Here is a 16,639-nt window from a genome sequence, read left to right as displayed (position 1 = left end):
TTATACTCCATTACCCGACACGTAACGTACCCTTCAACCATACATGTACATATAGAGCAGCTATATCATACCGTGTTATTAAACTCGATCCAGCACCCAGCGCACAACAGCATAATTCTACTCTCCGCACATGTTCTCGTCTCCCTTCCGGATCCGACGATGGACATTATCTTAGAGACTCTGCTACAGCCGTCCAACATCTTTCTGTCGTTTTCCAACATGGCAATTAATTGCATCTGAACTAACCGATCCTCAAGCGCCGCTGAATGGTTTTCTATCTCCCGGAACCAGGCCGAAAAACCTTCGCCGCATGCCGGGCCACAGCTTCAACAGCCGACTATCGACCAGCAGATACACCATCGGAACGTTCGTTACCTATCGCATGATTCGACCATTGGACTGCGCTGGAATACAATAGAGGAACAATCCAAGAAAAACACAAAAAATGACTAGTAGGCGGGAGCTCTTCGAATCGTGAACCTTTACCGTGTTCGTTGATGAGTTGGGATAATTAACATTTAGTTTGCACACGTCTCAGTCTTCTATTGAACCCCAACCCCCCGCCGTCAGCACACACCCAGCCTACCGCAGTGAGCTTCGGGGCCCCAGCCCTGCCTGGATCATGGCCCGAATAAGAGTACACTCGGGGAGTATTTGCCTGACGGCTGTATCCGGACCTGAAGTCTCGTCTCATCTAGCTAGATGTGAAGCTAGGCTGGGGATCTACGATAATCCTGATGGCTACAGAGTGCCTTGCTGCTGTACTAATATATGGATGGGTCATGACTGCAACTGGCTGTGATAGTCTCTTTGTTTTGGATTATTGGCACGCGGAATATAACCAATGGGGGACACTACAAGTTAACTTAGAAATCGCCGGAGAACGGCATGGTCGCTACTATTGGCATTGAGGAAGCGATAATCCAGTACAATATACTCGGTAGTCTATAGAGATGCTCATATGTTGCTAGCTTCATCTTCTGTCTCTCATCTGAGCTAGCAGACAAGTCCAATTGGAATACTACCAAAAAGCTTAACGGGCTTAAGATACATCTCCTCTTGCCAAGTACCCACCATCTACCCCCGGGCCACTTCATGTAACATATCATGAGTAAACCCAGCTCAAAAACCGGAGGTGAAAAAGAAACAATAAAAGAAACGCCCAACCCGGGCTCCCACAGATAAAGATGTTGTAAGGAAAATATAAGTAATTGTACAGATAAGAATAATGCCTTTTTCCGGACCCAAACCCAAAAGATAAAAACCCCCGCCCAGACCCATCCTAAGAAAATGATTACTCAACAATTGCAAGCAATTCCAACCACCCCGATCCGACCCCAGCACCACGGCAAGAAATGAGGACAATACAAGCCCACAAGGCCAGGAGCAACCACCCCCAACACTACACCCCACCTACACCCGCCCTTCAACTAACTCTTCAACGACTACAGCCTCCGCACCTTCTTCTATCTGTACTTGAACCTTCTTCAGCCGCATAGGCACCTCCACCACCTCCATATCGAAGATAACAACCTGCTCCGCCGGGCTCGTGGCCGCGTACGCATGGGTGTACCACTCCGTGCGGGTGACTATGAGGGTGTGGGGGCAGGTGAGTGATTGCGGCGGCGGTGGTGACAGCGGTGCGGCGGCGGTGGTGGAGGGGGAGGGGGAGGGAGGGGGAGGGGAGAGGAGGCGGAGGTAGTGGAGGAATTGGAGGGCGGTGGGGAGAAACATTTTGTGTGTGGCTATCTTGAGGCGGTAGAGGTATGTATATTTAGGGGATTATGATTGAGGATGGGAGAGTTGAGAATTGAGGAGAGTTTTTTTGGTTGGTTTTTTTGTTTGGTTTTCGTTTGCCTGTAGTGGAAGTGGAGAGTGGAGATAGATACAGCGAGCTAGCTAGCTTAGTAGCTACCACCGCAGCTAAGACTGCAAACGGCCAGCTAGCTGGCCTTATTAGTGCCGCGGAACAAACGGGCTCCTGGACCCTGCGGGGGTGCGTGGGTGACAGCTCGCGTGGAGCCCTTCCCTGGTTGGGTGGGGGGTACTCTTGGTTTCTTTTTCCGGTGCTACGTGAGTGATTCGATATGACCAGATATGGGTGTATGAATCTACTATTGCTGTGCTGGTTAGTGGTCGAGGCGGTGGGTGTTGTGATTGGAGCTGGTGGTAGGGTTTGGGTGGGATGGGATGGGATGGGATGGGATGGGATGGGATGGGATGGGATGGATGGGATGGATGGGATGTATGGGATGGATGGGATGGGAGGTGATATGATGTATGACGTCACGGCCTGGTGCAACATACGATGGGTTGAAACAAAACAAAGGTAAAAGGACTGCAGAGTTTGTATCCCTGGAACTCAATTCCTTCGTTTCTACGCCAGACACATGGCCTTCCCCCACTTCGCCATTCCACGAAACCCACGATGTGGAATTCATCCCTTAAGCCGAGAATACCCTGCTAAACTAACTCCCTCTACTCTACTGGCTACCGGTACTCTACCCATTATTACGGTTCCAGAATAGCGTTAGACAAGACTTAGACTTAAGTGCTGCAGAGTTCTTTTACTATGTGACTGGCTAGGCCACAAATAAGCAGGCCGCCAGGACTCGCGCTCATTGGTGAGCTATTCGAGTGATAGCTTGTGCGCCGGATTACGGGTCTTGGCTTTTGGGTACGTTTGGGCCTGTGGTTTAGGGGTTTTGGGTTTAAGGGGGTTGTGAACCAAACTGGGGTGAGATATGGTAAGTATTTATCACTCTAGTCCATGTATTCTAGAGCACCGCTTCATCTAGATTATTTCTCTGCCGCGGATCCGGAGCAGTAGAGATCTCAATACAACGCATTCAGGAGCAAGCAAGCAAGCGGGCAAGCAAGCAAGCACAGTGAGTGACAGCATCCCCATCCCCAGAGTCTCAGTTGTTGTACACGGCCGCGGGAGGGCAATGTCAATCAATCCATCAAACCGCGACATCGCAACGTCACACGTCCATCCCTCGAGGAGAGCTTAGAGTCAAGTATATATAGAGTACCTCCCCGAGGGAGCGGGCGGGCATGCAAAGTGAAGTGGTGGTGCGGGAAGCTGCAGCAGCGACTCTCTCCAACCGCACGCGCGGCGGAGACATTCTGTGGGAGGCTAGGTGTGTGAGACATCTGTTTGATTTGGGACTGTGGGATCGGGGATGTGATCGGCGGGTGCGCCGATAGGTTGCGGCTCACGATTGGTCTGGGTGCACGTGCTTAATTTGCTTTCGAGCTCTGTGGACGGACGGGGGTCAATTTTGGGGGGGACGTGTGGGTGCTGGAGACGAGGTTGTTTTGGTTTGTTTGGTTTGCCTGAAGATGAGGTTTTACTGGTGGGGTATGACGATGCTCTGACTACATAGCTGCACAGTGGTGGTGGTGGTGGTGGTTCAACTCAACACAGAAGCACAGGAGGAGGAGGAGGAGGAGGAGGAAGGGGAGGATCAAGGGCGTTTGTTGCCTGCCACATGCTGGACCGTTCACTGAAAGTGCCTAGCCGAAACGAGACGCGGTTATCTATGGGGCCCACAAGCACAACCACCACAAACGTGACTTATGCACGAGCAGGGGACCCTAGTGACGCGTAAAAATTGAGGCTGCTATTTTTTTTGCTGCACAGTAGAAAGAAGAGCAGAGAAGAGTGGACCGTTATATAGCTTGCCAGTGATCTGGGGGGGGGGAGATCGATTTATTGATTCCCTTCATGCCATGCGGGGATTGAAGGATGAGGCCTAGCCTTGGGATAAGCTGCTACATGTATGATGTATCTCATCTTTACACGGGTTCTCTTCAAACACGTATTCATGCCTTGCCTGTGATCGATCGTTCATCCGTTCTGGAAGATGCTGCTTGCTGGGCCGGGGTGGGGGGTTGTTTTATATAGCAGCCTTAGCTCTTACCATGTACTTCAGAGTACGCACCTTTGCTACACACACAGTCATGTATGTAGGTCGATGCTGGTTGAATATCATTTGACAGGTAGGGTGTCTCTGGCTGTACCTGGGTATGGGTACGACGGACAGGTAGGCAGACATGATGAGTGAGTGAGTGAGTGAGTGAGGTACATGTAGGTATGTGAGGTATGTGGGCACTCTAATGTCCAAGTCGTCGCTTGCTTTCTTGATGTGTCGGTCTGTGCTGGGTGTTGGGTGTGTGCGACCCAGCAGACGGACAAAAAACAGGCTTTTCTCCTTATGATCAGCCTTCCCGTCCTCTCATTATTAGAAGTCGTTAATTTCCTGAGAGAAGGAATTATCATCATTATTATTATCACCAACCAACAAGATCGATCAAGAGCTCTCACAGACAGCAAAAAGTCTGAACTCTCATCTTGCTCTAATCTACTCCTCCTCCTACTACCTACACACACACACACCCACTCACACGCACTACCGTCACCTCCCCCATCACCCCTTTCATCGTGATCTGTGGTTTGTTTGATCGATTCGATTTCCCATTCATCCATCTCATCATCCAACACGCATTGCATTCTTCCAGCCATCACATCATTTGTCAATTCCTGATACTACATACATTAGATAGAGAAATATACACCAACACTCACAGCTTAATTTATCCTTTATCATCTTCCGCCCTTCCGTCCTTCCGTCCTACTGCCATTCATTCCCCCTACTTCAATTCCCCCTCCTCCCTCCTCCTCCACCCCCTCTCTCCCCCCCCTTTGGACAGAGTTCCTCCCCCCCTTTGGACAGAGTTCCTCCCCCCTCAGAACCTGTCCACATCCCTTTGTTGCTGCTGCTGCTGCTGCTGCTATCGTTGCCAGTGCTTGTCTGCCTGACCTGATTGCTGCCACCAAATAAAATGCCCTCCCGCTCTGCTGCTCCCACGCCTTCGGGACACCGCAGACTAAGCGGGACCAGCAGCGTCTCCTCGCACCAACCAACGCCAGATCCTTCCCGCAAGCTGACAGAATCCCTGAGCTCCCTCTCGCTGCAAACAGCCCTATCATCCCCTTTCCAGCCAGGTGCCCCAGCAGCAGCAGCAGCAGCAGCAAACACCAATACCACCAGCAAGCACTCCCCATCACAGCTGCTCCCCCGTCGGTCCAGCATGGATCTCCGTCATAGTGCAGGGTCAGGCCGCGACTCCACAACCCCATCATCACCGTTGCCCGACAGCCACCCCCGCAGAACCCTCTCCAGAGCACCCTCAACCCCCAACATCCGCAAGAGGCCCTCAATCACCTCACTCACCTCCGACGCCCCCTCCACCTCCACCCTCACCTCGCCGCTCGTGCCCAGCAGGACCAGCCTCGGCCGGCGCTCCAGCATGATGTCGCTGCGGTCGCTCTCGGTTGCCACGCCGGACCCTGCACTGATCCCCCTGTACCGCAAGGAGGGCATCCCGGTCCAGGACCTGACGGCGCCAACCACGGTCGTGTTCCACGACACGAGCTACCGCCACAAGTACTCGCGCCCCAACACCACCAAGGCCGACCTGGCCGGCATCGTGGAGCGGCCGGAGCGCATCTCGGCCGCGACGCTCGGCGTGACCGCCGCACAGACGCGCATCGGGCGGGCGAAGCTGTCGCTGCGCAAGAGCGTGCGCATGGGCGGGCTGCTGGATCCGGAGGTCATGCTGGTGCATGCGCATGGTGATGGGAGGAGCGGGAAGAAGACGTGGCCCGAGGAGCTGGCGGCCATGTGTGGGCTGGCGGCGGAGAAGCTGAAGAGGGGCGAGTGCGAGGTGCCGAAGAACTTTCACCAGGGGGATTTGTATCTGTGTGGGGAGAGCAGGGAGGATATGGAGGGGTGCTTGGGCGCGCTGTACGATGGGGTGGATATCGTCTTTGGGTGTGCGAATGGGCTGGATGGGCATGAGATGGATGAGGAGGATCAGAGTGGGGTGAAGAGGGCGTTTGTGTGCATTAGACCCCCAGGTATGTGTTTCTGGCGTGGAGAGAAAAGGAATGGTATTAATTTTGATATATAGGCCATCATTGTGCTGAGACTCAGCCTTCGGGATTCTGCTGGTTGAATAATGTGCATATCGCCATTGCCCACGCTGCGCGACAGCATGGTTTGACCCACGCAGTCATTTTGGATTTCGATCTGCATCACGGCGATGGCTCGCAGTCTATTGCGTGGACGCTGAACAACATCGCCAACTCTGGCAATGCGTCGACCAAGAAGACAGCCGGAATTCACGTTCCAAACATTGGGTATTTCTCGTTGCACGACATCAACTCGTACCCCTGCGAAGACGGGGACATGGATAAAGTCAAGAACGCCAGTCTGAACCTGGAGGCGCACGGGCAGTTTATCCACAACATTCACCTCAAGCCCTATAATAGCGTTGAGGAGTTCTGGGAGCTGTACGAGAACAAATACTACTCTGTGATCGCCAAGGCGCGGGAGTTCTTGTCGGCAGCATCGGTCTCCAAGCCGAAGAAGAACGGCAGAGAATACAAAGCCGGTGTCTTTATTTCGGCTGGGTTCGATGCCAGTGAGCACGAGAGTTCGGGCATGCAGCGACATGCCGTCAATGTCCCCACAAGCTTCTACGCAAGATTCACCTCTGATGCCTTGGCCCTTGCGGAGCAGTACTGTGAAGGACGAGTGTTGAGTGTTCTTGAAGGTGGTTATTCAGATAGAGCACTGATTACAGGTATTATGGCCCATCTGGCAGGCCTGGCATGCCCTTCGCCAACAACCGTTAGCGGGTTTGTCCCGCCGTCAACTGGCCTATTGCCTGTCCCAGAACCATATGCTACCAGGCCCTCATCTGCGGATCGTGGCTGGGACCCAGAATGGTGGGGCTCAGAGAATCTTGGGGAACTGGAGAGATACTACGAGAAGATGACTTTCAAGAAGGCTGCCACAGATAAGCCTTCAACATCATACCTGTCAGCCACCACCGCCTCTATTGCACGGTCCGAGACTCCACGCCGCGTAGTAAGCAGCGCCGGCGCCGGAAACAGCCCTCCGCTACCACCACCAGTCATTCCGTGGGAAGTCAGGGCTTTTGAACTCAGCAGGAAGATCATTCCCGAGTTCCAGGAATCAGTCGAGATCCCGCCTATCGACAAGTCCGCCAAAAACAAGCGTCACTCAGTCGCTGTTGTTCCCGACTCAAGCACTCGTGTTCTCCGTGACCGCAAGGCCAAAACCCCAGATGCTGCGGCCCCACTCGACGTCCGACGAAGACGGACAACAACAGGCGGGGCAGTCAGCACTGCTTCCAGTCGGGCACCTTCCCGCGCACCCTCCAGAGCCATGAGCACCCGCGGTACAACCCCTCTGCCCCCAAGAGACTTAGAACCAATCCCCATCGCAACCGGGCGTAGAGTCGTCTCAGCGAGCGCCGGTCCCACCGTCGCAGCCCCCAGGACCCTCGCCCGGAAGTCCTCCGTCGTCGGAAACAGCGTAGGCCAGCGCTCACCGCCCGTCCTCCTGCGCAAAGCCTCCCTCACCACCTTCGACGGCACCCGGACCGCCACCACCACCTCCCCATCCGCCAGCTCCGGCTCCGGCAGCGCCAGCGGCAACCCCTCCCCGCGCGCCGCCGTCGCCCCAAAAAAGGAGGTCAGCGACGAGCTCGTGAAGAAGTTCGCAAAGATCAAAATCACCTACAAGAACCGCGAGAAGGAGGAGGAGATCCTGCGCATGGAGCGCCAAAAGGAGGAACTCGAGCGCAAGCTCGAAGCCGAGAAGAAGCGCCTCGCGGCCGGCGGCGGCCGCGCATCCAAGAAGACACCCACCACCACTGCCTCCTCACGCTCGCCGTCGAATTCGGCGATGCCAAACGGGGGTGGCGTGGCGCGCGCGCGCTCCGTGTCTGGGGCCGGGTCCGTGAGGGCGCAGGTTAACGGCCTGGACAAGATCGGCGGGCAGGGGAATGTCAATGGCGGTGTGGCTGGCGGGCATGCGGCGGAGAAGGAAACGAAGATGGTTACGCCGCCGGTGGGGGGTGCGCAGCCGGCGGATAGGACGTATCGCGGTGGGGATATCAAGTTTGCGGCGACGGGGCTGGGGCCCGAGCCCGGCCCGCCGGGGTTCATGGGCAGGACGGGGTAATGTGTAATAGCTGGATGAGAAGAAACCCGTGGGAGAAAAAAAAAATAAGAATTGTAGGGCAGTCAATCGGTGAGAAAAGGGGGGGGGGGGGGATAGGGGCAGGGCAAAGGGCGTTTTGATTCATTGGAATAGGGATTGGAGCGGGGGGGTATTTTTTTTTTCTTCTGCTTTTTTTTCCTTTTGTATCTTTTTTTTCTTTCTTTTGTCCCTATCGATTCTCTTTTGTCGGCTATTAAATTTCAAAACCACCCCCTCTTGGCCCGCTGTAGTTGTTGCGGCAGTCTTTTAGGAGTGGGGTGGGGGGTGGGTTCTTCGAAATAATTCATAAACTACTTTTTTCACAGTGCCTAGAGTAGTTTTGCTTTCCTTCTTCAAGGCGGGCAGGCGGTTTTTCAGTACGGAAGTTTTGCGACTACATGAAAGACATCGCAAGCATTGTATCGTTTTTGGGCGACGCACGGGGTGGGTGGGGCGAGGATTAGGGATGAGGATTGGGAGGATTAGTGTTTTTTCTTCTACTGGAGTTTTTTTTTTTTTCCTTTTCCTTTTCTTATTTGTTGCTTATTATTACTAGTTTCCTTTGTTACTATATTCCATTTGTCCACGCCGCTGTCGAAGTGGGAGGGGGTAGAGAAATAAATGAATAAATCGGCCTTTCGTGTATGATGCTGTCATGGAGGGGGAGGGGGATCCGGAGAGGGAGAGCGGGGAGTGTAATTGTTTTGTAGGATAGGGTTTTCTATCGTAGTAGAGTAATTTGGAGCAAAGTGGGTGGGTAGGTTTGGGCAGCGGTTTTGGTTTGATATGGTTGGGGGAATTGTGGGGGGGGGGGGGGGGGGGGGTGGTGAAGTAGTAGTGGTGTCGATGGGGGCGGGCAGATGCAGTGAGGTTAACGCTGTAGTAATCATAATGGGAAACAATGAATATCATTAATGATCCTCTCTCCTCCTCCATGCTCCCCCCCCACTATGCTACCTCCTTACGGACACCCCCTACCAGTGGCAAGCACCGTCTTCCCCCCACATCCTCTGCAGTTTAGGTATGTAGTGAAAAGATTTGGTTCTACGTCAGGCGAGAACTCTTTGTTCTGCGCTGATCTACGTAAGAGTAACTTAAGAAGTTTACTCTCGCGTGTTCACGATCTGGGAGAAAGAGAGGGGGGGGGGGGGGTCACTGAGTGGTTTGTGTGCTTGGGTATATGCGTGATGGACTGTAGTGTGGGTGGTGTAGTGGCCACTTAGAGTGGTCCTTGCTACTGCTCTCCATCAAATCGAGTAGCGAGTGATATTTCATGATTATCGAATTATTCATCTCGAGAGAATATCGTTCTCCCGTTGATATGGGCATTCAAAATGTTGATGGGAAGAAAACATAAAAGTGGGGATGTACTCCTAGGTACTAGAACCGGTGAGCTGAGATCAGACGTGGGATCAACAGGATCTGGGTTCAATTTCCCTAGCTAGTGCCGTCACGATCTACCCCTTGGACACAAGTGGGTTTAAACGTCCTATGTAGATTTTATGTTTGACGGTTACGCACATCAGTTGTTCGTTTTCTTGACGCTCGGATGTGGACCCTGCTTCTACGCTACTGTAGTGTGGTCGACGAGACGAGCTGGCTCTAGTCCTCGACTCGAGCCCAAAGCTCGAGCTTTTTCCTCTGCTCGACTTGAAAAGCTCGAGCTTTTTGGGTGTTCTTTTAATCATAGTAAAGATGCTAGCAATGTCTTTGATAATTTATTTTATACAATGCCTTAGTAGTAAACCCTAACCCTAGGAACATATGCTCCAATAATGAGATCTAGAATGACTTCAAGGACTACTTATCTGAGGCCACTGAAAAGGGCGAGTGGCTCGAGCTGTACTCGAGCACTTACAAGTCGAATCGAGTCGAGTAGCTGTTATCACGAGCCCATTCGAGCTTTTCCTCTTGCTCGTCGACCACTACGCTACTATCACTAAGCATCGTCAACACCACATAAGATCATAACCAACATGTATTAGAATGGTATAAAATTTCATGAGCTAGATACGGACAGTGTCAAGACTCCTACCAAGTACCCAAATCCGAAGAAAACTACCTAACCAAACTATCCATGATCCGATAACGCATGCATTAAAGAGAAATCAAAACTGTTTGAGTATGAAAAAGAGACAATCCTGATAAAACCGTGAACTCATATCGCAAGCACCAACACGAAATAGCCCTATCATAGTAAGAGAATGACCCAAGGAAAATGATATTATCTCAAAGAAACTAAGCTCCTCCAATTTAACGTTTGTTCACCACACACATCGAGCACAAGGCGAATTAACTTAAGCACTCTCTTGGAGTAGTGGGGCTCTCTCGCCGCCCCCTCTCGCCTCGCTAGCACCAAAGACCTCCGGAACAGCAACGGTGCATGTAGCAAGGAAAACGATGGTCATAATGGCGAATGCAAATGGCCACTGAAGAGCAATGGTCTTTGTAAAGAACTGGCCGACACCAAGTCCGGCACTCAAGAATGCGGTTGCAAAGCCAATGTGCCAATCCTTGAAAGCGGCCAAGAAGAAGCCGGCGTAAACAAGGATTCCCCAAATGGCAACATTTGCAAGAACGCGGCAGATCAAGCCGTGGCAGTGAACCATCACGGCACCGTTCCACACCACGAGGAAAAAGGTGAAGGTCAATGGCATGGCAACAACGGGAGTGTGGATCCAGCGAGGGAGAGTCGAGTGGCGGAGATACAAGGCAGTGAGCTGCAGGAACTGAATCACCTCTACCACTTCGGAAAGGATGAAATGCGAGCGGCACCACAACATGATCCAGGCAAAGTGAAGGAGGTTGAAAAGGATAAAGTGTGAGCCAACCGAGGCTGCAGCCTTAACATGGGCCTCATTTCCAGAGAAAAGATGCCAGATGTAGCCGATTTGGAGGAAGTAAAGGACAATCCAGTAGATGGATACGAAGACGTGAGATTGGGTGAAAGGAGTCACGTGGAGATCCGAAATGCCCTAAACACAAGAAGACAAAAATTAGCAAATGGCTTCAAGGTTATGTGGTGACGAGATCAACGGCCACAGCTAGGGTTCGTGCCGGAACAGTGCCTCCAACTACGGAGATTTATGTTCGTCACAACATTTCGGCTGAATGGGTTGGGGGGTAGGAGAGTTATCCGTAGTACGAGCTTCCCGTGATCCCACAGTAGTTTATACCACAAAGAAGCCTCACATCGATATCTTCTCCGTCACGCTCACGTTTGGATAAAAGGGTAGCTTACAAAGATGGTTCCATTGGTATAGCTCCCATCCAGCGGTGGGCTATGGGTGTAGACAATGGCTGTGACGAAGGCCAGTAGGAAAGATAGTAGCGTGAGGATTTTGTACGCAAGGACGTTACGCTGAGCCTCAGGATCACGGGAGAATGGATTGGCTGCAGATACACCAACATTAGTATCAATCACGACTTAAAATAGTAGAGGGAAGAAGAATTACTGGGACCCATGACTGTTATTACTGTTGTTGTTGCTGTTGTTGCTGCTGCTGCTGTCACTGGTGTTAAATTATCTTTCCTCACAGTTTCTTCGTCACACAGGCAGGAAACAGATGAAGGTGTCCAGAAGAAGAAAGAAAGGGGATGGTGGTGGTTTTAATACTCCACAAACACGGCTGGGTATTATGGATGACGTATGGGACAATGAGGATACATCTGGTACCCCGCAACATTTGGTTGGAGCTTCAGGGAAGCCTGGGGAAATAACACGGGAGCAACCACGCGGCAAATGGAAAACCTGTTGGACAGCGATGGGCAATTGGCCAATTGCGATACAAGGCAAGGGACCTACAGCTGGATGCGGGGAAGATCTCCTTCATTTTGGCCCAAGCAGTTAGATCCCGAGGCAAGAGTACGACCGATTTGTACCTTGGTCGTCCTCTTGGCTGCTGTTTCTTGATTTCGACTGTGGCGTCGAGCTGTGGGCTACAAGCGAGTCCTGAAGCTACTCTACTTTGCTTGATACCGTTTCTGTCCTTGAATCAATGCACCCAGAAGCACCTCGTCTCAGTTTTGACCACAGGACCGTTTCTAATGTCCCTCTGATTTTCATCTCTCACCTCTCTTTTGTCCACATCCCCGGGGACCCCCATCGTGAATCGAATCACGATTGTCTACCTACATGGTTCGACGATAACGTAGAAGTTACGTCACCTGTTTTTTACCCCGTACTTGGCCAATCATCTGTGGGGTGCAGGGGTGTTCTGCTTCCACAGGGCATTGAAGCTGCTGCATTAGGATTAGCGCGTAGGATCAATCAAGAGGTGCACACGCCACCGGGCCGGAGATTTCAGCCGTTCTAACGCCCCTGAGCTTGCGTTACTAATCGCTGCTCAGTCTAACTTTCTTTGATTATTGTTACTATTTCGCTCTACTTCTTAATATTCAGCCCGAGAATGGCTTAGTGTTGAAAGAATAGTGTCCATCACGTGATCTCGGGTTCTTTGACCATTTATGGCAGGGCTCAAATGCTGCGTTGCCTAGCGCATCGGCAAAAGAAAAAGTCTTTCGACTTGTCACGATCGACTGACCATCGTCGTTTAAGGCTTCCCCCAGACTTAGAACCCCTCACTCTGTGCAGCAGCAGCAGCAGCAGCAGCTCGGTGTTGAGTAAAGGTTCATCTACTCTTGACAGTCACTCTCTGCTCTCTGTCTTTAATACGTTTAGCTCATTATCTATTGTTCCCGATCCCTCACCTTCCTTTCTTCCCCTCCTTCCTCCTCGATCCCTCACACCCCCTCCCTTCCCTGGGTTTGAGCCTCAACCCTTTGTTACCCGACTTCGAGCCACTCTACCCGGTTCACTCTGAACTGTGTTGACTGCTTGGCTACACTGCCCTGCGTGGTGTTGTTAGTTATTATTGCAGCTGCTACAGCTGTCCCTGCTTGCTTTGTCACTAATTACTCCCCCCCTCCTCGCTAACCACCCAAGTCTCACATCTTCTCCCCCCCCCCCCCCCCCCCTGATAGCTTACTACACACTGTATTGTATACCCCATCAGCCAACGCACAACGCATCTTCGAGTCTACCCCATCAATTATCAAGCCCACCCCCCCTTCAGATGATACCGCCAAACCCATTCCAATCCTCTTCTTCCTCTTCGTCCGCTAACAACATGCCTGGTTCATCATTCCTCCCCGCTATCCCCGCTTCGTTACCGAGCTACCCAAAACATCATTCGTTTCTTTACTCTCCTCCGGCTCAGACGCAGTCTGCCCAGTCCCCATCCCCAACTCTTGCTCCAACAAGAAAACGTCTCCAGCAGAGGAGACCCGCTGATACTCCCCCAAGTAGCTATAGTAATACCAATAACTACGATTCTGATGAGGACGTCATGCGCAACTCTCTCTATTCCGATACTGCTTTCCGTACCTCATTGGCTGGAAGTCGGAAACGAGGCCTAGCAGATGATGATGCCGAAGACGGCCCGAGAGGGAAACGTGTAGAGATGGCTGGGGATGACGGTCGTCCAGCTGCCAAACGGAGAATTATCGATGTTGTTGGAAGCGTGGCGAGTAGAGTGTGGGAGTTTTGCATCAGCAAAACCCCCTTCTACTCAGGAGTCGAGGAAAATCTTGAAGGGAAAGATGAAATGGCATTCGAGCGTGACGTTCAACGTCATATGAAAACAATGCCAGGGGGGTACTCCAACCCCCAGTTTCAATTGCAGGGATCAGGGGAGGCTGGGAACGGTATGGGAATGCAACAAAATTACTTTGCTTCCGCTCCGTCACCATCTACATATTGCCCTCCAGAGGTGGTCCAGCAGGAGGAATCAAAACAAGATCATACCGGTGGACTATCATCCCGCTGGGTCATGGTGTCTCCCACCCCCGTTGCGTCCACCGCTTCTTCGCGCCCCGCAACTGCTACCCATATCCCGCTGAATGCTGCCTCAAGGATTCCACGCCCTTACACAGCGCCAAACATCTACACCACGCCTCCATACTCTCCCACCATTTATGCGACCACAGCAACCTCAACAACCACTGCTACTGCCACCGTAACACAAACAAATGCAACCAATGGAGCTCCCTCGAGAACTAGGAGGAACAGCACGGCTTCTAACACGTCAACCTCACGGAGACCGCCAGCTAGGCCAGTTGTTGCCGCGAGTAGCCGGGCAAAACGACCTGCGGTGGTGAGAACTAGACATTCGCAAGCGTCGTCTGTTTCAGCGCCCGGCGGCTATCCGGCGCCTCCGCAGTCCACTTTCACCTTTGACGGAGCTCCGTCGTCTGGGCGGGCTGGTGCAGCGTCATCTGCTAGTACCCGCTCCTCGAGGCGTCGATTGACGGGGGGTAGCATTTCTGGTGGTAGAGCTGTATCTATCGGCAGCAGTTACGGTGGAAGCTTCAATGCCGGACCACCAAAAGACGACGATGAGGACGAGGCAGATGAGAGCATCAGAAGATTCAACGAAAAGTTGAAGGATATGATTAGAGAAGGAAGAGAGGCACTCGGGAGTCGCATTGAGGTTACTTATGACGACGATGAAGATCTAGAAGGATTCTAGAGAATCGCATTGGGGTCAAAAAAAAACAGAGCAGGTTTGGAAGGGAAATTTGCGTCAAACAAGGGACGAATATATGACGCAGGGAGTTTAATGTTATTTTTATGACGATTTTCCTATTTTACATTATGAATTTCAGGGAGTACTTATTGCTTTCATTCATTGCGAGTTACAGGTCGATCAGCAGGAAGGGTGGTCGCCTCGGTCTTTATGTATCCGTTAACTTTCTTCCTCAATGGGTCACTCGGTCGGTCGGTCTTTTCGGTCTTTTCTACATTGTATGTTATTCTTCACTTTTCGCATTTTGGATATGGCTTTTTTTTTTTTATACCGAGGATCCGTGGGTTTCTTCGATTGTCCCATTACTTTTCTTTCTTCCCCCTTCTTGGCACTGTACAGGGGTATTCTAGTGTTTTTCCAAAGCAGATGCTACTGAGAGGTACTGCAAGATTCCGAGTTTTATGGGCAAGAAGGGTTCAAAGTTTGGCTTTGATGGGTCCTGTTTTCCATATATATTTGCACCAAATCAAATAAACAAATAAGAAAAGAAGCAGAAGCCTTCGTCAGAAGCGCACAAATCAATGCGAGCTCTGAGAAGGGTACAATCGGCTTTCCAAAGGGTTCAGGAAACCAAAAAACGGTTTGTCCCGCGAGAAAATTTTTTCGTCTAAATTCTCCAAATTCAGAGGGATCATCCCGTTACTCGGAAAACTGGCTGGATATTGAGGCTCATTATTGTAAATCGGTACTTACATGTAGTGGTTGTGAATATCTAAATATTCGCTGGCCGGCTAATAGACCGGCTAATTTGGTGTCCACACGTATACACATACACGGGCCAAGTTGCAGCTAGCTAGCTCAATAAATGCATGAGCAGATATTTATTCAAACAGTCAGAACCCAGGCTTTGCGAAAGGTTCTCATTGGAGGGGCAAGTGGCCATGAGGCTTAATTTTGCGGTGAGAAAAAGTAAAACAATAGGGGGGCAACGAGGCGTATATACGCATGTGTGTATGTGTGTGTACATCAGTCATAGATTATCACTCGATACCGGTAACCTTACAAAATCGGAATTGTGCTTATTGACCTGATTTGTTCGTTTATTAAGTAATAATATTAAGGAATAGATAGACATGAATCCTCTCCACAACACATGTTACATAGGTACTAGCGGGACATCTCTACGGACCTTCAAGCTGATAAAAAGCAATTTTGGCCCGCGAACAATCAGCTATGAGCCTGCCTGCCGCGCTTTCTTTGCGATACATTAGAGAGGTTTTACAAGCAGTGTATGTACTTGTATTCACAGCAACAGCAGGTGTTCAGACCCCAAAGTGTTGCGAGACGTGAAGCCTGTATTAGTGAAGAAGTCTGTACTAACCCGTGCACAGGTCAGGTGAGCAAACAGGATAATTGGCTCAAGACGAAAGCTTCACCAAATAGAGGCATATATGATGTGCGCCCGAGAAAGTCGGAGTACAAGCCGTCTTGCAAAACTTCAGAATTTCGGACTCTGCACTCACATCCCTGTAGATACATGTAGTACGCACTCCGTCTACAAAACCTCTCTATTAGCTTTAGGCTGCGACTGTTAACGTAAACAAGCTTTTCTTCTTTTCATTTAACTTGAGGATCAATGTGGGCGTCACATAGTCTAATATGAGATAAGACAACCCATGGGGTAGCCGTCCCACTCAACCGCGATACGTGCACAGGTACAGATCATGATAATCTGTAGGCACCTTTACTGGTCAGATAGCTATGGGTGTAGTCACATATCGCATGTTTCCCCATGAAAAAGCCTTATCACATGTCACACGTTATCATACCGGCGATGGAACAAGAACAGATTTCTTTGCCAAGCTACGACACCAGTCCCACCTGGGCCTGAGTAGGGTCAAATGCGTAACTAGTACTATGGCAGTAGGAAAAAGAAGAAATACTTCTTTCTATACATATTGTCTACTATTGTTCGCCGGTCTTATACCTTGTAGCCTGGTCCTATGGTATGTAATTGCTTGGTACAGCCTT

General features: G+C 51.1%; 4 protein-coding genes across 4 annotated transcripts; 2 read left to right on the top strand and 2 right to left on the bottom strand.

Moving 5' to 3' along the window:
• Positions 1–1,413: 1,413 nt before the first annotated feature.
• H6S33_001869 (uncharacterized protein) lies at positions 1,414–1,734 on the bottom strand (the record flags this gene model as incomplete). Its single annotated transcript, XM_044833244.1, has 1 exon — positions 1,414–1,734. One exon carries the CDS (start codon positions 1,732–1,734, stop codon positions 1,414–1,416), a length of 321 nt encoding a protein of 106 aa, XP_044693930.1.
• A 3,114-nt stretch (positions 1,735–4,848) lies between these two features.
• On the top strand, positions 4,849–8,063 carry H6S33_001868 (uncharacterized protein; the record flags this gene model as incomplete). The annotated part of the gene is made up of 2 exons (XM_044833243.1): positions 4,849–5,926; positions 5,980–8,063. 2 exons carry the CDS (start codon positions 4,849–4,851, stop codon positions 8,061–8,063), a joined length of 3,162 nt encoding a protein of 1,053 aa, XP_044693929.1.
• A 2,315-nt stretch (positions 8,064–10,378) lies between these two features.
• On the bottom strand, positions 10,379–11,546 carry H6S33_001867 (uncharacterized protein; the record flags this gene model as incomplete). The annotated part of the gene is made up of 3 exons (XM_044833242.1): positions 10,379–11,056; positions 11,323–11,474; positions 11,537–11,546. The coding sequence occupies 3 exons, from the start codon at positions 11,544–11,546 to the stop codon at positions 10,379–10,381; spliced, it is 840 nt and encodes a 279-aa protein (XP_044693928.1).
• A 1,610-nt stretch (positions 11,547–13,156) lies between these two features.
• On the top strand, positions 13,157–14,611 carry H6S33_001866 (uncharacterized protein; the record flags this gene model as incomplete). The annotated part of the gene is made up of 2 exons (XM_044833241.1): positions 13,157–14,408; positions 14,472–14,611. The coding sequence occupies 2 exons, from the start codon at positions 13,157–13,159 to the stop codon at positions 14,609–14,611; spliced, it is 1,392 nt and encodes a 463-aa protein (XP_044693927.1).
• Positions 14,612–16,639: the final 2,028 nt, after the last annotated feature.

Source organism: Morchella sextelata, assembly GCF_020137385.1.
Source record: "Morchella sextelata strain SCLS chromosome Unknown scls_11, whole genome shotgun sequence".
Lineage (NCBI taxonomy): Eukaryota > Fungi > Ascomycota > Pezizomycetes > Pezizales > Morchellaceae > Morchella > Morchella sextelata.
This window is presented reverse-complemented; position numbering and strand designations above follow the sequence as displayed.